The following is a 24115-nucleotide window of genomic DNA, read 5'->3' as shown; positions in this document are numbered from 1 at the left end:
AGGTCTCACGCCGGTCCGAGGCTCCGGCTGGTCGGTCACCGCCCCGCTCCAGTTCCCCCCCAGCACCTGCCGGCGGGTCCCACATTCTGACGCAGTAAGACCCGCGGACGACTCATCGCTCCCTGTCTCAGGCCGCAACCGCTCCAGCAGATTGCGCCCGACGCCTGCGCACTGAGCTCAGGCGGGCACTCCCAGAAATCTCCGGGGCGCGGCCGTTGGGGCGAGCAGGTTCTAGCAGCGGGGTCCACAAACCCAGCTTAGGGTTAGTAGCCTCGGTCTCCTAGCGTCCTGGCCAGCCGGCCACAGCCTTCCTGGCGTTGGACTACATTTCCCAGAGCCCTCCGCGTCCCGAACGCGGCTTCATTTCCGTTTGTTCGCGCGATTTGGGGGCCTCGCGTGGGGAGAGGGCTGCGTCTGTGAAAGAGCTTGGCCCTGTTCCGGCAGGGCAGGAGGACCCGAAATCGGGTTTGGACCCCAGGCGCCAGATCTTGGACCTTGAAGTGCACCTTCTGTCGAGGTGAGGATGTGCGGAATGCCAGGGTGGAGACGCTCGGAGGAAGCGTGTGTGGCCGTGTCTCCTGCGGTTTTATGTCGTGCTACAGCCTGCCGGGTATTGGTGACTGTGTGGACGAATGGGCGTGTGCGACTGAGGTTTTGTGTATAAGCGTTTGTGTGAGTGTGAGTTTGTGACTCTGAGGGTGTGATAATGCTGCTGTGACTGTGTGTGTGACCGCGTGCTTACCTGAGAATGTGCTTATGTGACAACGTGATTGCATGTGCCTCGCGTGTATTACTGGGGTTTGCCTGTGACTTTGAGGTGTTCTGACAGTGTTGCAGTGACACGGTTTTTGTGACTGCTTGTTTCCTTGACCTGGTATTGGTTGTGTTTTTCTCAGTATCTGATTGGATGATTGTGTGTGTGCCGTATTCTCGACTGTGTGAAAAAAGTAAAAGTGCTGCTGTGAAAGGGTGTTTTTGGCCATGTGTGTCCCTGACAGGGTGCTTGGATGTGCTTGAGTGATTGTGTGTTTGCTCTGTGTGTGATGGGATTTTGTTTCAGACTAGGTGGTCTGACAATGTAGCATTAACTTGGTGATTATAACTCTGGCTGTGTGACTGTGAAAATGTGATTGTGTGTGACTTTTTGTGGTCATTTGTATATTTTATAGTCTGGGACCTAATGGGAGTTTAGTGAGGTACAGAGGTGACATTGAGTTTTGGTATTTCTGGGACTCATCCTGGGGCTGAGTCTGCCTATAGATCATGACCCCCCATGTGGCTTTGGCCTCTTCTGAGCACTTGACTTCTTTCTCTTCTGACCTCAGTGACTACCCTCCCCCTCCGTTCACATATGGCCTGTATTGCTTCATTTCTGTATCCATCCTTAGTTCACCCTGGGATTGTAGTTGTAGAGTCCCCGCTGCTTCCCGGTACCCTCTCACCTTATAGCCGTAAGGGTATTGGATGCAGAGAAGTGACAGGAAGGAAGGAAGTCAGAAATTTGAGCCCCTGAATGAAGAATATGGGTTATTTCTAAGCCACAGACTTTGTCTTGAGAATTTTAGAGTTGATAGCACCTTCAAGACACGCCACTTGGAAATGCACTGGGGTTCCAGGAGTGGGAATACTTCCAGAGAGTGTGCTAGAGGAGCCAGCCACACACTTTAGAACCTGTGGCACTCTACTGCTGGGCTCTGTCTCCAGTGGACAGCTTTGAATCCAGAAATACATTATAGCCCAAGACAGCTGTGATCTTGCGGGCCTTTCTTTCTGATACAGAAAGTACAGAACTGTTGTGGTCTCCTTCTGACTTTCCTCTATGTTAAATAAGGGGTAGATGGTTGGGTTGGGGGTGGGGGCAGGGATGGAGGATGTGTTCTAACTTAGAGTATACCCTAAGAAAGGCCCAACATCTCATTCCATTTTCTTTTCCTGAAAGTAGAGCCCAGAGGAGGAAAGAATGGCTGTTATACATTCAAAAGCAGAGTACAAGGTGAGTAGATGAAATGAAATGCCTGAAATGCCTTTGTTTTTTCAGGACATATGAATCTTTGTTTTCTTTTTAAAATTCCCTAGCTAAGCATTCTCAAATGATGAAAGGCTAAAGCAATTTTCTGTAGATTGGGGGCAAGGAATGTGTGCAGTTAATTGTGATAGATGCTTCCTAATAGTGGTTAAATTGAGGAAGAATGGATTTAAGATTCATAAATTTTAAAAGGAAATAATATCGTGTTATTTCTGACACAACAGCATTCTGGTTTTTTTAACTTTTTTTGTTTGTTAATTTTCAAACGTACATAAAAGTATAATGAACCATCATATGCCCAGCTCAAAAGTCATCACTTGCCAGTCTTATTTCATTTACTCTGCCTTCAGTTCAAAATCCTTTCTAATTTGCCTTTTGATTTCTTATTTGACTTATGGGTTATTTAGAAATATGTTAGTTTTCAAATATTTTGAGAATCTTCCAGAGATCTTTCTGTTACTGATTTCTAATTTTATTCCATTGTGTTTAGAGAACATACTTTGTGTGACTTAAATCCTTTTAAATGTATTAAGATTTGTTTTATGACCCAGAATGTGTGGTCTATCTTAGTAAATGTTTGGTGTACACTTGAAAAGATTGTACTTTACTATTGTTGGGTGGAATGTTCTATAAATGCCAGCTAGGTCAGTTAGTTGATAGCATTGTTTAAATCTTCTGAACCCTCACTGATTTTCTCTCTGTTTGTTGGATTTATCTCTTTCTCCTTGTAGGTTCCATGAGTTTCTGCTTCATGTATTTTGAAGCTCTGTTATTAGGTACATAAATGTTTTAGATTATATGTCCTAATGATGAATTGACTCCTTTATCATTATGAAATGGTCTTCTTTATCCCTGGTAATGTTCTTTGCTCTGAACATCTACTTTGTCTGATATTTAATGTAGCCACCCCAGCTTTCTTTTCATTAGTGTTAGCATGGTATATCTTTTCCTGTCTTTTTACTTTTAGCCTATTTGTGTTCTGATAGTTAAAGTGCATTTCTTTTTGGCAGCATTTAGTTGGATCTTGTGTTTTGATAATATCTGTCTTTTAATTGGAATACTTATACCATTTATATTTAGTGTGATTATTGATCTGGTTTGTGTCAAATCCATCATCTTGCCATTTGTTTTATATTTGTCCCATCTGTTCTTTATTACCTTTTCCTTTTCTGCCTTCTTTTGAATTGAGAGAGTTTCAAAATAGCAATACCAATATTTTTACTAACCATATGAATATAGAAAAACAATCAAGACTTCTTGGAGTTCAGTAGGATATAACCCACTAGTGATCTATAATCAAATTACTGTGTTTTTAAAGTCACCTAAAATAACAGGTCTCATATAGTTAAGCCACCAGTTTGAGACACACAGTTAGGCTTCTTTGTTTCATCTTGCTTTCTACTTTTAGGGATTGTTTTTCCCCCACTTTGACTTAACTTCATCTTAAAATTACATAAAATATTTATAGATTTCCAAAATCAAAACTACAGAGCAAGGTGAATTCAGAGAAGTCTAGCATCCATTCCTGTCCCCTCCACCCTGTTTCCTTTTTCCCTCTCTAGATAACTACCTGTACTTCTCTTTGGTTTATTCTTCTATTTTTCTTTTAAATGATATATATGTTTATGTGTATGTGTTTGTATGTGTATGTATATATTTTTATTGCCTCCATTCTTAATTAAAAGGGAGCATTCTATGTACACTGTTCTGCATCTTCCTTTTTTTTTCACATGTTTAATATATCCCAGAGATCATTCCGTAGCAGCTTATCACGTTCTTCCTCATTCTTTTTTATAGCTACATATTCTTTTGTGTGGGTGTAATAGTTTATTCAGCCAGTCTCCTATGGGTGGGCATTTTTTTTCAATATTTAGCATTACATAATACAGCAATCAATAGCTGTATATGGTTTCTATTTGTAGAGGTTTTTCTTTGGGGCACATTTCTAGAAGTGGCTTACTTTTAGTTTATTTTAATGCTTTTGACATAAATTCTACCTGAATCACAACTCTGAGTAATAATAAAATTGGTGCATTTCCTCATTCCCCCCCATCTTTTTCTCCATTACCCAATTTAAAAAAATGTCTTAGAGTTTATCTTTATACTGTTAAATATTCTTTTTTCTCTGAATTTATTGATAATTTCTTTTTTTTTTAACCATTGCATGTCCTTGTTTTAAATTTCAGGAAGCTGTTATTTCCTTTTTTTCTGATATCAAAGTAGTACATGTTTGTCAGCACAATTTAGAAAACACAAAAAGAAACAAACAAGGAAGAAAATAACAGTTACTCAAAAACCCTCCCTTGGAATGAATCACAGTTCATATTTGGAATCTATCCTTCAAGTCTTTTTGTGTGTGTGTGTGTGTGAAGAAGATTAGCCCTGACCTAACATCCGATGCCAATCCTCCTCTTTTTTTGCTGAGGAAGATTGGCCTGGGCTAACATCCGTTCCCATCTTCCTCTAGTTTATATGGGACACCGCCACAGCATGGCTTGACAACTGGTGCGTTGGTGCATGCCTGGGATCCCAACCTGTGAACCCCAGGCCGCCGAAGTGGAGTGCACGTACTTAACCACTATGCCACCGGGCCGGCCCAAGTCTTTTTTTTTTTTTTAGCTTCTTATTAGGGAAAAATTCAAACATATACAAAACTAAAAAGTAAAGTGTAATACATCCCTATGTACCCTACCCATCACTCAGCTTCAACAAATACCAATTTATGACTAAACATGGTTCATCTGTAGCTCCACTACTCTCCCCCCCTAAAAAACCATGGATTATCTTGAAGTAAATTCCAGATACATAATTTCATCCAAAAATATTTTAATATGTGTTTCTAAAAGATAAGAACTTTTTATTTAAAAAACATAACCACAATATCATTACTACTAAAAAGAAAAAAACTCAATACTCTCTTAATGTCATGAAACAGCCATTCAGTGTTCAAGTTTACCCCATTGTCCATAAATATTTTTTTTATGGTTTGTTAGAATCAAGATCCAAACAATGTCTGTTTGTGTACAAATATTACACACTATTTGTAATAGTGTGATATGTTTCTTAAATCTTTCTTTCTCTTTTCTTGCAGTTTATGTGTTCCAAAAACAGAGTTTTCTTATAGAGTTACCCATATTCTGGATTTTGTTGATTGCATATATGTGGTATCATTTAACATGTTCCCCTAACCCTATATTTCTTGTAAACTGGTATTTAATTCTAGAGGCTTGATCAAGTTCAGGTTTTTTGTGTTTTTGCTTGATTGTTTTGCACTAATCCTTTATAGATAATGGTGTGAACATCTATGAAGTTGTGCATAATATTTGGTTGTTTTCCTTTATGTGATGGTAGTAGCTATTGATCATCTTTACTTGGAATCCACTATTTTATCAGTAGTTACAAAATGATATTCTAATTCTATCGTTTCTTCTGCATTTGTTAGCTGGAATGCTTCTGTAAAGGGACCCATCCTCTCATTAGTGTCTTTGTTACTCTGAAGTATAGCTTATGCAAAAAAAGGTAGGATAAAAGCTTGATTTTTCTCTCATTATTTTTCAGCATCTTCCAAAGTTTATCCTATGTTTTCCTTTTAAATTATCATTATAAACTTCGGGATTTAAATATATTTGCTACGTTTCAGTCCGTAGCAGTTATTGTTAGTATTAATACCCAAATTGTCCATCTATGGCCAGTGGTTCCTCTTTACTCCCTCTGATTTGACTTCTTTTGGATTCCTTTTGACATCACGCCAGTAGTCTTTGGTAGATTCCAAACTTTCTCGTATGACAAGATGTTGTAGGCTCATCTTATACAATATGTTTTCCTGTCCCAAATATGAAACCAGCCACTTCTCTGTGGAGCCCTGATTCCTTTTAGTGGGAAGTGGTTTTAAGAAGCCACAATTAAGATACTAGGAGTTCTCATTGCTTCTGGTTGGTATTGCTTGTAGGCCATTGCAAAGCTGGTTAAATACATATTTGTTAGAAGGAGAAAAATCCTGAGTTTATACTGATATTTCCAACCGAATTTAAAGATTATAGAGTTGTTCTTGATTTTATATTTGTATTTCCTTTTGTACTCTGAAAATCTTTATTCCTAATAACATTAAGATAATTAAGATAATTGCTTTATTCTCATTGATATATATGTATGTGCATGTAATTGTTTCAGAATATATATATGTTTTAGAATAACAATGCCAATATTAATAACAGTGTAATTACTGAAAAACAGTTTATAGTTATTCTGTCTATAGGTTTATTATGCTAGGGATCTATGTCAAATGACTGTTATTTTAAAGTTCCTTGAAATAACCACTTCCTTTCTGTATTTACCCTGCTAGTATTATGCACAGATAAATGTATTTTGTTTTGCTTTTGGTTCTTAGGTATTTTTTTTCATTTTGATTTGTCTTATATAAAACATACTCATGGTTCCAAAGTCAAATGGATTCAACTTGATATTGATTTATAATTTTTTTGTGTCTATGTTCATGAGAGATATTGAGCTATAATTTTTTTTTTGTAATATTTTTGTCAGGTTTTGGTATCATAGTTATTTGGCTTTAAAATGTAGAAGAGAGTGTTTTCTCCTTTTTCTGTTTTCTGAAAAAGTATGTGAAAGAATAGTATTTTATCTGCCTTAAGTGTTGATAGAATTTACTGGTGAAGCCATCTGGACTTTCTCTGTGGGCAAGATGTTTTGTTTTGTTTTAACTAAAAATTCAATTTCTTTAATATCTATGAGGTAATTTATGTTTTCTTTTTCTTCTGTTTGACTTTTGGTATTTGTATTTTAAGGAATTTGTCCATATCATTTAAATTATTTCTTTTCTTCTTACTTTGCGCTTCATTTGTTCTTCTTTTTTTCAGCTCCTTAAGGTAGGAGCCTAAATCATTGATCTCACATCATCCTTTTTTTCTAATATAAGCATTTAAAGCTGTAACTTTCCCTTTAAATACTGCTTTTGCTGCATCCCACAAAATTTGGTAAGTTGTGTTTTAATAGTCATTCAGTTCAACATATTTGCTAATGTCCTTTGTTATTTCTTCTCTGACTCATGGGTTATTTAGAAGTGTGTTTAATTTGTAAATATTTGGAGATTCTTCTAGACCTCTTATTGTTATTAGTTTCTAATTTAATAATGTGTGGACAAAGACCAGAAAATATACTCTGTATGATTCAATTTTAAAATATCTTTGATAACTTGTTTCCTCCCCACATCAGACTTAGTGCATAGCCAGTGCATTGCAGTCTCCTAAGGGAGTTGTGGTCAAGGACTCAGGCCCCCTGGCCAGCCATGCTCTTATGCATATCTGCATCCTAGCCCAAGCACCTCCATTAGGATACCTCTTTATCAAGCACCTCTGCCAAGACTTCCTTATCAAGGGTAGGTGGGAAAACCTTCAAGATACTTTCTCTCTGCTGTGACTCAGTACTCAGTACTTTTCTACTCCTAGCCCTTCCCCCATTTCCCTCTCCATGGCCCTACTCCAGGAAATGGGAGGAGTCTTTTGTTTGGTACTCCCTTGGCAGTGAGATGACTCCCCACATCTGTGCTGATCCATCTGACCCTCTCTAGATATTGTTCTATGGGGAAAATGGAACAATGGAGGAGTCAGCGCTTTCTCTGGGTTAGCCTCTTGCTTATACTAAGTGATTAGTAAATGATTAAAGCCTTGACTGTTACTTTCATTTTGGTTTGTTGTCTTAATCAGTTTTTCTCACAACTGCCAGCTCGGCTCCTTCAGCTCAGCTCAGGTCTTGACAGTTGGGTGTGGTATCAATTTTGTCAAGAAACTTGACAGTGTTGTATATAAATCCTCTATATTGTTACTGATTTTTTTATCTGCTTGTTCTATCAATTACTGGGAGAAAGATGTTAAAATTTCCAAATCTGATTGTGGGTTTGTTTATTTCTTCCTTTAGTTCTTTCAATTTTTGCTTCATATATTTTGATGCTTTGTTGTTAAATCTTTACACATTTAGGATTGCTGTGTCTTCCTAATGAAGTTGTCCTCTTAATCTCTAGTTTTACTCTTTATCTTAAAGTCTCTTTTGTCTTATGTTAATACAGGTACGCAGGCTTTCTTATGCTTAGTATTGTATGATATATCTTTCTCCACCATTTTACTTTCAACTCATCTGTGTCTTTATATTTAAAGTGCGTTTCTTGTAAAGAGCATATAGTTGTGACTTTTTTTTTATCTTGGCATTGTCTTTTTATTGGAATGGTTGGGCTGTTTACCTTTAAGGTAATCACAATTTAGTTTGAGCCCTGCCAGGGATGGGAGCATCCATATATGTCTTTTAAAAAGAGGTTGGCACTTTATTTCATTTAAATTTCTTTGTGTCTTCCACTCTATGATGAATTTAAAAGAATTTATGATTTTTCATCTTGTCTGAATTATTTTTGGTTGTTAAGATGGCACAGTTGTCTATTGAGCTTTCTACATCTGGAAGAAGTAGAATTTCTAATTAATTATTTATTGAGCACCTTTATCACTGATTCTCTGGAGGGGCAGTGAGTCTCCCTAGGGGATGTTTGGAAATATATCTGGGTGCTTTTGAATGTTAAAATAACTGGGTTGAGGGTTGAAGGCTTCTGGCTTTTGAAGGACTGAAGCCATGGATCTAGATCATAGTTTAGATAGCTTTTCTGTAAAGGGCTAGCCAGTAAATATTTTAAGTTTTATGGGTCATATGGTCTCTGTTGAAACTATTCAACTCTACCACTATAGTGTGAAAGTAGCCAAAGACAGTTTATAAACAGTTGAGTGTAGATGTATTCCAGTAAAGCTTTATTTACAAAAATAGTTGGTGGGCAGTAGTTTGCCAACTTTTGATCAAAATGTCCTGCAGTACACAACAAAGAATTGTTCTATAACTTGCAAAATGAGGACCATAGCTGGGAAAAAAATGTGTTTATAATTATCTGGGTCTGGAACCCCTCACATAAAGCATTTTTTGCATGATTTTAAAGAATCGCTGAATTTATCTATTTTACCATTACTGCCTAGTTTTACTATTAGCTAAATCTTCTAGGAATGCTACTATAGTTTGACTGAGAAAAGACTGTACTTTGTTTCATTCAGAAATTTGCTGAGATTTCTTTTTTAACCATTTCAAAAGTCACGGCACTGATGGCAACACTGCTTGTGATATTTGACTTGCCAACATCACATACCTGTAGAAGCCTCCATTTGTAGATAATGAATTTCATTGATTCTACACACACACACGTGAACACAGAGACACACATATATATACAGGCATACCTCGTTTATTGTACTTTGCTTTAGTGCACTTTGCAGATACTGTGTTTTTTACAAGACCCTCACCAGTAAAAAGATTACAGTTCACTGAAGGCTCAGATGATGGTTAGCATCTTTTAGCAATAACGTATTTTTTAATTAGGGTATGTACTGTTTTCTTCGACATAATACTACATAATACACTTAATAGACTATAGCATAGTGTAAACATAACTTTTTTTTTTTTTTTTTTTTTTTTTTTTTTTTGTGAGGAGATCAGCCCTGAGCTAACATCCGCCAATCCTCCTCTTTTTTTGCTGAGGAAGACGGCCCTGGGCTAACATCGGTGCCCATCTTCCTCCACTTTATATGGGATGCCGCCACAGCATGGCTTACCAAGCACTACTTCGGTGCGCGCCCGGGATCCGAACCAGCGAACCCCGGGCCGCCGCAGCGGAGCGCGCGCACTTAACCGCTTGCGCCACCGGGCCGGCCCCTGTAAACATAACTTTTATATGCACTGGGAGACCAAAAAAATTCAGGTGATTTGCTTTATTGCGATATTCGCTCTATTGTAGTGGCCCAGAACTGAACCTGCAATATCTCCGGGGTATGCCTATGTACATATACAGCCTTTATTTTAAAATGTCAAATATAAATAAAAGATGTCAACAATACTTAGTTGAATATTGTCATCTTATAAATTTAAATTTGTTCATTATAAGTAGGTGTAAGCATAAGCATTTAATTATTTGTGGTTTCTGGTGAGGTTGTTTATGATCATTAATATGTTGAAATATAACATTTGGTCATTATCTCTATTTTTGGTATAATATATATATAAATATATCATATTATCTATAAGTTTCATTTCAGAAATGGTAGAGAAATTATTGTAAATATTTTCTTTTTGTATTTAGAGAGCACTGAGCTTGACTGGGGTAAGAACCACCAGCTGTATCTCCTCCGTTTAGTGTGTATTTTGGGGATGGAAGCAAGAGACAAGAAGAGGAGAGCAAGAGAGATAATTCTACCTTACTCATTTGGAGCTTTGCAAAGAGCATGGTTTCATGGCTTTGTTTTCTCCTCCCAGCTCTCCCTTTTCCAGACTCTGCGCTTCTCTAAGATAGGAATCCAGAAGAGGATTGATCATTTCTTGCAGCTCTAAAAACCATGGCTCAGGTAAATTGGTGTTTCCTTGTGCCCTCTTTAAATAGTCACTTTTTTACAGAATATGTGCATGTTTGCATTCCTGAAACTTCCTTCCTAACTGACCCCACTCAGGAATGTGTTCCCAGTTTGTTCCATTCTTATAAGTGATAATGTCTACCCTAAGTATGTCTTTCTAATCTAACCTGTATTTCCATACTTTTCAGAAATTCATTGAGCATCTTTGACTAGCAGGACTGATATAACAAAAGCAGATTCACCACACGAGAAAACTTTGAACTTCTCTTTAGACCTGTTTCCCAGTTAGACAGGATAGGAGTCAGTCTTGACTGGGCTCAGTCTCCTTACATGGCAAGAGCTCATGCTTTGTGAGCTTTTAAGATTACGTACATGATTAGAGACTGAAGACAGATCAGGGATCTTCCCTGGGAATCCATAATTCACGAATACCAATAATATGGATCATTTTGAGATTCAATGTTATGTGCTAATCGTCAATGTGTACATTTGGATTATCTTTTCCACCTTTTTATTACTTAGCACAAAGAAAAGTTATGTTTATAAGTAATGAATAGTAATAAGAAAGATCATCATTCATATACAAAAGTTGTTGAGAATTATAAAATGTAATTATAAATTACATTTAGATGTAAGAAATGCTTATGAGATTTTTATATAACCTAAAATGTTCAAATATGCACTTATTAAGTCAGATAAATTCATTATATAGAGCTATTCTGTAGCCTATTAAAAATATTTACTAAATTATTGGTAACAAGGAAAATGCTTATGAGGTAATATTCTGATATAATGATGAACCTGACATTTCAATAAATTCTTTACTTTTATACAAATCATATTTTATAAGATAGAGATTTTATAAGATTTTACAGAAAAATTTCCCCAATTATTTTTCTTATTTCTTAAATAGAGAAGAAGAAAGAGAAACTTGCATTTATTGAGAATGTGTGATATACAAGATACATATTATACAGGTCACCCATGTATGCTATTTCTTTTAATTGGGACATTGCATTTACTTTATTAATTCTCAGACTTATTTCTATAATGAGATGTTCTATATGCAGGAAATATCTACAGCAACAGGAATGAAAAGGAACATATTGGCACTTCAGAAGCACCAATTTCTTTAGTGCCTCATCCATGTCAGAGGCTTCCCAGGCTGTTTGCTCTATTGCCTCCTTTGTGGAAAGCTCCCCATCATCTTCCCTCCATGGAAAAAATATTTTCTTTATTTCCACAACTAGTATTATGTTTGTTGTTTCAGAGATCTGTGATGTTCAGGGATGTTGCCATTGACTTCTCTCAGGAAGAGTGGGAATGCCTGGACTCTGCTCAGAGAGATTTGTATAGAGATGTGATGTTGGAGAACTATAGTAACCTGGTGTCACTAGGTAAGGTATCTACCCATAGTGTTTCAGGATCTACCTCTGGAATGGCTGTTTTCTCTAATGTTATTTCCAGGTTGTTTTTAAGTAATAACTGAATTTCTTCTTCTTATTCTCAAAGGAATGGTTTTAAATTACTGGCAGTAGACATAGATAGTTTCATAGGGTGCATTTATCTTCTCCATCCTTCAAATATAATTACATACCTTTCTTCTGTCTTCCTTTCTGTCTTCCTTGATGATCAAGGAGCTAGACTTGAATTCTGGGATACTTGCAATATTGTCAGAAAAAACAGGTTATGTGTTGTTACAATTTAGATCTACTAAAGGAGCTCTAAATATTTTTTAAAAAATGGATGCAGAAATGTACGTTTTTCTGACAACATAAGAGCTTATATTATTTATATAGTGATAGGGTGAATCAGTGCATTTTACTAATAATTCAAGTGAACACAATCCATTACAACAAACACATTCTCTTATTTGTTTTTTGGTTGAATATTACATTTTAAGAACTTTGTATTTTACATTGAATGAATATGCTAGAACCAGTTTTTGGAAAATAGCTCAGGAAGAACCAGTGATTGTCTAAGAGAGTTTGTTTTTTCCTGTAGCAAAATAAGAGACAGAGCCTATATCAATTAAAACTTTATTAAGTGATTTTCCCACCTACACGATCACTTGATTCTTTGGACTCTCCAAGTCAGTGGAATATAACTGTCTCTTGCCCCTTCGCTCCTCTTTCCTCAAAGTCTTTATGAAGTTATTGGTTGGTACACTCCGCTGCAGGGCCCAAGATGTATGGGAAAAACTCTCTGACTTGAGAAGAAAAGCAAGGGCTTTGCAGCACAATCTCCCTAAGGAATCCCATCTAATCCCTACTTCTTCTTCTCCCTTTTAGTCTTTAATAATAATCCATCCAACTTTCATTGGAGGGAGGGGCTCTTCCTTTTCCCTAGTGACAACCCTGTTATGTAAACTTGGGAGTCAGGTTTTTTCCAGATTTATTTTTTTTGTATTTAGACTCATATCATTGTCTTCATTCTTTAAAATGTGTTCATTCATTCAAAATATATTTATTGAGGGCCTCTTCTGTGCCAAGGACTGTAGTAGGCCTTGGTGAAATAACAATCTAGACAAAGTTCCTATTCTGCTAAAACTTAATGCTTATGGGAGAAATACAAAATAAATAAGGAAACAAAAATGTGTATATGTGTATGCCTATATATGCACATATATACCTTTATTTAACAAATATAACAATTGCAGGTAGCAATGAGCACTATGAGTAAAGGTAAAGAAGAGTAAGCAAATAAAGAACTAAATGGGGAATGGGGGTGGGCCATTTTAGATAGATTGATTTTGGAAAAACCTCTCCGAAGAGGTAATATTTGAACAAAAACTTGACTGAAGTTAAGGGCATGAGTCAGGCTAATATCTGGGGGAACAGTATTCCAGGCAGATGGAGCAGTAAGTGTAAAGGGCCTGGGATGGGCATTAACTTTGTAGGAGGAAGAGAAAAACATGATATCTAAAGAAGAGTGAGTGAAAGAGTAATAAGAGATAAAGACAGGCAATAGAAAAAAAGGAGTTGAAATTTTATTCGCTAAGGTGGTACCCTCTGACTCCTGGCCACAGCAAATGCAGATCCTCTCTGGAGGAAAGTAGGAGGGCTTTAGAAGTCTCACAGATTAAGATCAACAAAAGATGAACTCAAAAAGATCATCACACCCACAAGGAAACAGGTCACAGGTGAGTGATAGATAATCTAAAGAAACAACAGATTACGTGGCAAAAAATTTCACATATTGGAATTATTAGATGTAAATATAAGCTTTGGCAAAATGTTTAAAGAAATGGACTAAATTGCAAAAATGACAAGCAGTAGGATTTTCATAAAGGAACAGATTTGAAAGAGAACCAAATAGGACATTTCTTAAGGTTTTGTTTAGTTCTTTTTAAAAATAATCATTAAAAGATTGATAAATTTGACTGCATGAAAATTATTCTCTTTATAAAAAGACATCATAAAGAAAGTAAAAGACAAGCCATGAACTGGGTGAAGATATTTGCCATGAAATTAGTATCTAGACTATAAAAAGCTTCTATAGATTGATAAGAAAAAGGTAAATAACCTTTTTGAAAAATTGAGTAAAAGACATTTATAGGCAGTTCAAGGAAAATGCAAGTAGCCAATAAACCTGAAAAAATGCTCAACCTCATTAGCAATCAGGAAATGCAAATTAACCACAGTGAGATAATTATTTCACACATCCTAGATTAGCAGTAATTAAGAAGTCTGACAGTACCAAGTGTTCACAACTTTTGGAGGCAGAAGTGCTGTATACGTCATTATTCATAATAGCCAAAAAGTGGAAACAACCCAAATGTCCATCAATGGATGGATAAAATTTGGTGCATCCTTACAGTGGAATATTATTCAGCAATAAAAAGGAATGAAGTTCTGATACATGCTACAACATGGATGAAATTTGAAAACATGCTAAATGAAAGGAGCCAGACACAAAGACTACATATTGTATGATTCTATTTATATGAAATGTCCACAATAGACAAATCTGTAGAGACAGGAAGTAGACTAGTAGTTGCCCAGCACTGGGGCAGGGGCTGGGAGGTAGGAGTGGATTGGAGAATGAGAATGAGGAAATTGAAAATAATAGCTAATAGGCATGGGGTTTCTTTTTGAGGTGATAAAATGTTATAAAATTAGATTGTGATGATTGTTGCACAACTGTGTGAATATACTAAAAACCATTGAATTGTACACTTTAAATGAATGAACTATAGGTTTGGGAATTATATGTGAGTAGGTCTGTTTTTTGTTGTTGTTGTTGTTGTTGTGAGGAAGATCAGTCCTGAGCTAACGTCCATTGCCAGTCCTCCTCCTTTTGCTGAGGAAGATTGGCCCTGGGCTAACATCTGTGCCCATCTTCCTCTACTTTATATGGGACACCAACACAGCATGGCTTGACAAGCAGTGTGTCGGTCCATGCCTGGGATCCAAACCGGCAAACCCTGAGCCGCCGAAGTGGAGCATGTGAACTTAACCACTATGCCAGTGGGCCAGCCTGGTTTTTTTTTTTTTTAAATGCTCTATACCTTACTGATGGCAGTATCAGTTGGCATAACCACTTTGGAAAAAAATATGGCAATGATATTCAAACTTATATGTACTTTAGAAACAGCTGGGGTCCTTTTAACAATTCTAGATCCCAGGCCACACCCCAGACCAATTAAATCACAATCTCTGGGTATGAGATGCAAATATCATTGTTTTTTGAAGCTCCTTAGGTTGTTCAAATATTCAGACATGTTTGGTAACCACTGCAATATGATATTATCTGAGAATTTAGTTTTTAAATTTGAAGGTTCACTCCACTTAATTATTGCCAATATGCTTAGATTATTTCTCCCCTATTTTATGCTTTTAGTTTACTCTTTTAATCTTCTTTGCTTCCTTTTGTAATCTCTCTCCTTAATCAGGATGGATACAGTATTTTGTTTTTGCTTTTTAACTCCATTTCCCCTCTTATTTAGTTTGGAAGACATGTACTGTTTATATGCTTTTAATGGTTATCTTTAACTTTTTATCACATGCACTTCATTTCTTTTCATGCAAATTGAGTTTTGTAGTTTTTATTAATTATAATATGATTGAAAAAATATACATATTTAATGGAAATTAAATTTTTGTTAGATAAAATTATTTTAATTAATATTAAAACATAGTTATTCACTCCACATACAATATGCAGTTTGCATACTGCTCTGCAGAGGTTTTGCACTCTCACCCCTAGGATTTTAAGGCCAACAAGTTCAAAAACACAGATAAAAAGGATCATGTCTACGTGAAATAAATTGGTGGCTGTTGTGGCAGTGAGTTGAAGTTCTATAGAGAGTTGAGATATTGACAGCTCTATGTCAAATATATGTTTCATTGTCACAAAATTCTTATCAAGAGTGTATCAGCAGTGTGTGACTACTCTTTTTCTATACTTTTACCAACACTAGATATTTTCACTTAAAAATATCTTTGTCAATTTATAGATTAAAAAACGGAATAATATATACCTGTGATTAGTGGTGAGTTTAAATATTTTGGGATTATTTATGCCTGTTTTGGTCCTTTAATCATTATCATTACTGTGAGTGTCACTTAACAAATACATACTTAATAGAGGCTAAAGTTAATTTCTCTCTTCTCCCATGACAATATAAAGGATCTTAGAATGCTTTAACTTGGATTAATCTTTCCCATCTAATATGTTATTGTTGTCTGGTATTTTAGTTCTGTTTTCTTTTTAACCCCTAAAATGGGCATTGTTTTCCTTTATAAAGACCATGTTTGCTTATAGCTTTACTCACATGATTATCCTTTTATTTTTACACTATTCCTCTTCCATCATACCTTCCTACTGGGATCATTTTATTTATCATGAAATACATCAGGCAAAGGCCTATTGTTAGTAAATGCTCTCAGTTTTTATTTTTGTTATTGTTGCAAAATAACCTTGTTTCAACTTTCATTCTTGCCTGATGATTTAACTGGGTATAGAATTCTATACTGACAATTATTTTTTTCTCAGCACTCTGAAGATATTATTCCACTGTCTTCTGGCTTCTATTGTTGCTCTTGAGAAGTCTGCCATCTGTCTCATTGTTGTTCCTTTTGTAAGTAATCTGTATTTTCTCTCTAGCTGCTTTTAAGATTTTTTTCTTAAGATTTTAATATAATTGATTATACTGTTTTATTTCTAGAACTTCAATTTTTCCCCCTCCCCTAGATCTTATTTTTTTTACTTCTATATAGTCCCTTTCTCATGGTTTTAATTTTATATATTTCAAGCATTTATATTATATGTATCAGTCAACAATTCCAATTTCTGGGGAACAGGTCTAATTCTGCAGTTTCTTGCATGCATGGGGGCTGTTGTGTAATGATGAATTATCCATAGCCTTCTTTTCTCCTTTTCATTGAGAGTCTAGGCCAAGACTGAAATCTTCCTTGTCATTTTCCTTTGAGGGCAGATGGATTTTTTTTCCTTTCTCTGAACTGTAGGCCTTAGATAGTTCTGATTCTGTGAAGATGTTCATTGCTAATCCCTGACCTTTTGTGGGCTTAAGGCTTTGTATCTGGATTTTTTCAGACCATTAAGATACAAACTTTTAGGCAATTGAAGTCAACAAGTGTCCTGAGGGTAGCTGTGACTTCAGAGCATGTTTACCTCTAGTTTTTGGTTCTCACTTCATTGTGCCTCCTTTCGCTCTTCTTTAAGCATGGCATACTTTTAAAAGGATGTTTGTCATATTTATCCAGCATTTCATGGTGTTTTCAGGAAATCTGATGCACCATTCACATATTTACAATATTGAGTCCTTCTATCTTTGAACATGCTATATATATCTACTTTTCTTATTATGCCCTTCTGTAAAATTTCATCGTTTTTTTTTAAAGGTCTTGCACATTTCTTGTTAAGTAATTCTGTTGATATTATGATTAGGAATATTTTGTTCTATGACATTTTCTAAATGGTTAATACTCATACATATATATATATATACATGCAATTTTGCTTTCTACATATAATGTATTATCTCTTCCTTTTCTCTTTCTATATAATGTATTATCTCTTCTTTTTCTATTTGTACTGTTTTTAAAAAACTATAATCAGTAGGAGCTGAGTATTGAAGTATTTCACAATTTGAAAACAATTCTTGTCTTTTGCAAACTTTATTGGGAGTGCTTCTGATGTTTACAGATCTTCCTTGACTTACAATGGAGTTCTGTCCTAATAAACCCATCATAGGTTGAAAATTTCATAAGTCAAAAATGCACTTAATACACTTAACCTACCAGACATCATAGCTTAGCCTAGCCTTAAACATGCTCAGGACACTTACATTAGCTTAAAATTGGGCAAAATATCTCATGCAAAACCTATTTTATAATAGAGTGTTGAATATTTCATGTAATTTATTGAATACTGTACTAAAAGTGAAAAATAGAATGGTTGGATGGGTACAGAATGGTTGTAAGTGTGTCAGTTGTTTACCCTTGTGATCGCATGGCTGACTGGGAGCTGTGGCTCAGCTGCTGCCACCCAGCATCATAAAAGAGTATCGGTACAGCATATCACTAGCCCAAGAAAATATCAAAATCCAAAGTGTGGTTTCTACTAAGTGTGTATTGCTTTCGCACCATCATAAAGTTGAAAAATCGAAGTCAAACCATTATGACCATCTGTAACTATTAAAATATGTTTCTAGAGTTTTCTGGTAAATACCCTTAATTAGGTTAAGGAAGAACCATTCAGGTCTTAGAGAGTTTTTAATAGAGGGTCTCAAAATAGTTCTTCTTTCTTCTTTTTCTTTTTCTTTTTTTTTCTTTTTTTTTTTTTTTGCTGAGGAAGATTCGCCCTGAGCTAACAGCTAACGTCTGCTGCCAATCTTCCTCTTTTTGTATGTGAGCCACTACCACCACATGGCCACTGAAAGACAAGTGGTGTAGGTCTGCACATGGGAACCAAACCCAGGCCGCCAAAGCAGAGTGCACCAAACTTAACCACTAGTCCACCAGGGCTGGCCCAAAATAGATTTTCTGATGTTGAACTATTCCTGCATGCATGGAATAAACCTTATTTGATCATGATGTATTAGTCCTTAAATACTTAGGTAGATTCTATGTTGCTAATATTTTATTTTAAAATGTTACCTATGTTTGTTCATGAGATTGGCTTGGTTTTCCTGAGCTCTCTTTGTCCAGTTTTGTTATTTAAGTTAATTTGACTTTGTAAAATGACTTGGGTAGATTTCCATATTTTTATATGTTTGACAACAGTCACGAATAATTGGAATTATGTATTCTTTAATGGTTTGGATGATCTTTGCCAGAAATACTATCAGTCATCAGTATCTATTGCCTTTTAGAACATAGACATTGAACTCAAATTTAAAATTCTTATGTGGATATTGATGTATACTCAGATTCTCTATATTCATGAGTCACTTTTTATTAGTTTTATCCATTTAATTTTTCTAATTTACTGTTGAGTTATATATAAATTTTTCTCATAAACACTTTAACTCCTTTGGATTTGGGGATTTATATTCTTTTCTTCCTTTTCCTTTCCAGTGTTTTAGATTTGTGCCCAATCTGATTTTTTTTCTACACGTCAAGTTTCTGTATCATTTATTGGTATTTGCAAAGAATTTACTTTTAGTTTTGCTAGACATTTCTATTCTTTCTAAATTCCAGTTTACTTGTTTTCTGATTTCTAGCAAGCTAATTGTTTTGTTTTTATTTCTACCTCTCCTTCTTGAGTTGAAATCTTAATTCTCGTTTTTAATTATATCTTGTTTTCTAATAAATGCATTTAAGACTGTAAGTTTTCTTAAATGCTGCATCTCATGGGATTTCACACCGAGTTGCTCTTGGTATTTAGTTCTAAATTCTAAGTTTTATTTTTTCTTCCTTTTATGACAAACATTATATAGAAGTATCCTGGTTACTTAATTCTAGGATTATATATTGTTTTTTCTATGTTTTTATCATTTCTAATTTTACTATAATGTGGTAACATCCGTTTTATCTGTCTATCTATCTTATCAATTATGTTCTGGTCTTCTGTCCTTATTTCTTGTCTGTTTATAATACTATACTGAAAGGGAAAAAAACTATTTTCTTCTACTCACACAACATTTCTGAAACCAGATGTGTGGATTTTCCCACACCAAGCACTTCTCTAATTCTGGGTGGATACCAACTGGGTGTTCTACAGTTTAACTCAGTTCTGCACAGAGTTAGTGCAAATGCTACAGGTTAAGGGCTCGTACCCACAAGACTGCCCCTCCCCGCTTCAGATGCCAATCGCAATTCTCAGATTGTCACTTGTACTTCTGACTGATCAGCTATAAATGGGGGGTTCCCACAACCCCCTCCTTGGGTTCAATAATTTGCTGGAATGGCTCATAGAACTCAAGAAAACACTTATATTTTCCAGTTTCTTATAAAGGGTACAACTAAGGAACAACCAGTGGAAGAGACGCATAGGGAAAATATGGAGAAGGGGTGCAGAGCTTCCATATCCTCTCTGGGCACACCACCCACCCAGCACTTCAATGTCTTCACTGACCCAGAAGCTCTCTGAACCCCTTCAGCTAGGGATTTTCATGGAGGCTTCATTACATAGGCATGATTGATGAAATCATTGGCCATTAGTAATTAATTCAACTTCTAGCCTCTCTGCCACTCCCCAGAGGTGGGGGGGGGGGCGGACTGAAAGTTCCAACTCTTTAATGACATGGTTGGTTCCCCTGGCAACCAGTCCCCCATCCTTAGGGGCTTTCCAAAAGTCACCTCATTAACATAAACTCAGGTGTGGTTGAAAGGGACTTGTTATGAGTAACAAGAGACATTCCTTTTACCTTTATCACTCAGGAAATTCCAAGAGCTTTAGGAGCTCTGTGCCAGAAATCAGGGACAAAGACCAAATATATATTTCTTATTATGTCACACAGTATCACAGTCCTCTGCTATGACTGTGGATTTATTGGTTTCTCTTTGTATGTCTATCAATTTTTGTTTATTTACTTCAGAGCTAAGTTGTTAGTTGCATAATGGTCATGACTGTTAGAATTCCACTTGCCCTGAGCTAATTTCATTAAGGAAACTGAAGTAATCAGAGAAGAATTTCTACAAGCTTCTGCTACCTTATCAATCTACCTGCATCTATACTCATTCTGCCTCTTTTCCTATTATGATAGATGAACTTTCTGTGCCTTTATCTAAGGCCAGTACCTCCACTTGTGTACTAAATGCCATTCCTTCTCATCTGTTTAGGGACATTGTTATAATCATTTTCATCAGCACACAAACATGTAGTTTCCCCCATCTTGAAAGGAAAAACAAAACAGAAACAAATCTCTTGATGCACATTTTCCTTTTGATACGGCCCCATTTCTCTGCTACTTTTTACAACAAAACTTTTCAAAAGAATTTTCCATGCTCCCTAGCTCCAGCTCTTTTCTCATGCTCTCTTAAATCTGCTTCAATCAAAACTGGTCCCCATTACTCCACCAAAACTGTCTTGTGAAGATCACCAGTTACCTCCATATTATTAAAGCCTTTGTTAAATTAGAAGTCACCATTTGCCTTATCTCTCAGCATTTGACATAGTTGATCATTCCTCCTTAAAATACTTTTTTGACTTGGTTTCTGGGATCCACATTCTTCAGATTTTTCTCCTTCCTCATTGGCTGCTCCGTCTTAGTCTCCTTTGCTGGTTCCTTCTCATCTACCTGACTTCTAATTGTTAAAGTGCCCCAGGGCTCAATCCTCAAACTTCCCTTATCTTTTCTTCCCTTCTCTTCCCATCCCTTCTGTATCCAAAGACTCTCCCGGGATGCTCTCTTCAAATTCCATAGCTTTAAACGTCCTCTATTGATGACTCCCAAACTTATATATCTATCCAAATATCTCCCCAGAACCCTGTATTTGTACATATATCTGCCTACTCAACATCTTCTTTACAATATCTAATAGTTCAAAACCAAACTCTGTGATATTCTCTCCCAAACCTGCTCCTACTACAATGAGAAGTTCTCAGTAAATGGCACATCCATTGTTCCAGATGCTCAGGCAAAACACTTAAGAGTTTCTTTGATTTCTCTCATATTACATATCCAATCCATCATCAAATCTTCTTCATTAAACCTTCAAAATATTTCCAGAATCCAGTGACATCTGTAGACTCAAATAACCAATAACCATTCTATAGATAAGAGAGAGAAGGTGAATTTTACTTGAGCCAGGCTGAGGACTATCATCTGGGAAGGCAGTCTCCACAAAAGAAGAAAGCGTTCTAGAGAAGCATGGTTTTCAGTACAATTTTATACCATTTTAGAGCAAAGAACATACATCAGGCATGCTCAGGATACATATTCATCAGTTTCAAAGAGGTATTCAGTTGCAGATTAGCAGGTCAAAATGACCCTGATGTCCAGGAAAGGAAACTTACCTTCAGGAGTACTGATACTGGTATTGTAGGAAAGGAAGTATGCATCCTTCAAAGAGTGCATTCTTTTACTTTGAGATAATGTTTAATGCATTCTTTACTTTAATGGTTAAAGCAAATGTACAATGTATGTTTGATAGGCCATAAGTCAGGCCTGTTTTAGTTCAGGCTGAATCAGGTTTAAATCAGAATAGCTGCTACCCCATATATGTCAATATGTGAAAATTTCTTGTCACATCTCACTTTCTCCACCCCTTCCTCTACAATCATCTGGTCCGAGCCATGTGTGTTATTGCTCCTAACTTCTGTCTACCCAGCTTCTGTACTTTTCCACTGACTATCTGTTTTTAAAAAAAAAAATTCAACACAACAACCAGAATGATTCATTTTGAAACGAAAGTCAGATCTTGTCATGCTGCTCACAACTCTCCAATGGCTCCCCATCTCAGTAAAAGTCAAATTTCTTAAAATGGCTAAGACTAAGATTTCCTTGTCATTTGCCTTTGAAGCCAGAGGAATTTTTTTTTCCTCCCTCTGCGCTGTAGGCTTTGGATGGTTCCAAATTTGTAAAGAGGTTTATTTCTAATCCGTGACCTATTGTTGGCCCAAGTCCTTGTCTCTTGATTTTTTTAGATCATTAAGATTCACATGTAGGCAGCTAAAGACAGCAAATGTCCCTAGGGTAGCTGTGGCTTCAAAGCATGTTTACCTCTCTAGTTTCTGGTTCTCACTTCATTGTGGGCCCTGTGGATCTTCTTTATTTTCTTTTAAGCTTGGCAACTTTTAGAAGGTTGTTTGTTATGTTTTATCCAACATTTATTGGTGTCCTTCAGGAAATATGATGCACCATTTACATATCAAGTGTATCTACCGTCACAGTCATAATATACAACAGTTCCATGACACCGTCAGATTCCCTCATGCTGTCCCTTTGTTGTCAGCCCCTTGTCCCTCTTCAGCCTATGAAAACCAGTGGCCTATTTTCCATCTCTACAGTTTTTCCTTTTCCAGAATATGATATAAATGGAATCAAAATATGTAGCCTTTGGGGTCTGGCTTTTTTCACTTTGTAAAACATATTTAAGATTTATTTATATTGTTGCATGAATCAATATTTATTGCTGAGTAGTGTTCTGTTGTTTGGAAATACCAAAGTTTGTTGATTCATTCACCTTTTGAGGGACATCTGGGTTTCCCATTTTGGGGCAATTTTGAGTAAAGCTGCTATAATATACTTTGGTGTACAGATTTTTGTCTGGACAAAGTGTAAATACCTACAGATATGACTGCTGGATCATATAAGTGTCTGTTTAATGTTATGAGAAACAACCAAACTCTCTCTCATCGTGGTTGTGCTGTTTTGGATTCCCATTAGCAGTGTATGAGATTTTTTTGTGCTCTTTTTCTTGATCTATATTTCTATCCAACATACTCTTTTTTAAATAGAATTCCTGGAACTTTATCACTCCAGATTCCTTCATTTATATTCAATAATTGCTTTTTTTTCTCTTCAACATCCCCAACATTCCACAAGATTACAGAAATCATTCATTACATCTTTGACGTGTAGAAGTAGCTGAGAAATGATAAATATTCTTCTGGGATGAACAATAAGAATTGGCCTTGGATAGAAGAGTAAATAAGAGAAGACAGGAGACAGGGCATAAAGAAACAAAACAGACTATGAAGTAAAGACTTAAGTAAACAAAAGCAACTTGGTATTTTGGTTGAAAAGGATAGGGAGAACTAAAGAAAATAACCCTGGCTAGTACCTAGGAAGCAGTATGCAAGAGGCAAGGCAACTGGAGAGGTACATATGATCACTTTTTCCATTTTTATCTTCGATTTAGTATGAATATACTTTTGTTTCCATCCGTAGGGAGGTGTTGGGGAAGCCACAGATCAGTGGTTTCCAGGCATCTACCCGTAGGGTGAGGAGAGGTTCACTACAAAGGTGTAGGAGTGATAGAACTGTTGTGTATCATTACTGCAGTGGTGATACATGACTTGAGCCCTTATAGATCTGTTTCTTTTATCTTTTTTCTCCTGTTTTTCAGTTGTTATCTTGTACCCTCATTCACATGGTTATTTTTTATTGAGTGCTAGATATTGTAAATAAAAATTATAAAAGTAATTGAAGCCTTGGATGATGTTATACACCTTCAATGAAGATTTAGGGTTGCTATGGCAAGCAATCTTGAATTACCTTAGTCTAGATTTCTGG

The 24115-nt window shown here is 36.1% G+C and overlaps 1 protein-coding gene across 3 annotated transcripts in view; it reads left to right on the top strand.

Moving 5' to 3' along the window:
- Positions 1-24115, top strand: part of LOC131396783 (zinc finger protein 420) — a 28952-nt gene continuing 4837 nt past the window's right edge. The window contains exons 1-4 of one of the 3 annotated variants that reach the window (XM_058529179.1): positions 1-517; positions 1943-1993; positions 10373-10461; positions 11738-11864. In XM_058529179.1, coding sequence (XP_058385162.1) covers positions 10453-10461; positions 11738-11864 — 136 coding nt within the window. In that variant the 5' untranslated portion in view covers positions 1-517; positions 1943-1993; positions 10373-10452. Of the gene's footprint in view, positions 518-1942; positions 1994-10372; positions 10462-11737; positions 11865-16467; positions 16550-24115 lie in introns of those variants that run through there. The other 2 variants (XM_058529180.1, XM_058529181.1) reach the window with 2 other exon arrangements.

Source organism: Diceros bicornis, chromosome 34 (genome assembly GCF_020826845.1).
Source record: "Diceros bicornis minor isolate mBicDic1 chromosome 34, mDicBic1.mat.cur, whole genome shotgun sequence".
In the NCBI taxonomy this organism is placed as follows: Eukaryota; Metazoa; Chordata; class Mammalia; order Perissodactyla; family Rhinocerotidae; genus Diceros; species Diceros bicornis.
This window is presented reverse-complemented; position numbering and strand designations above follow the sequence as displayed.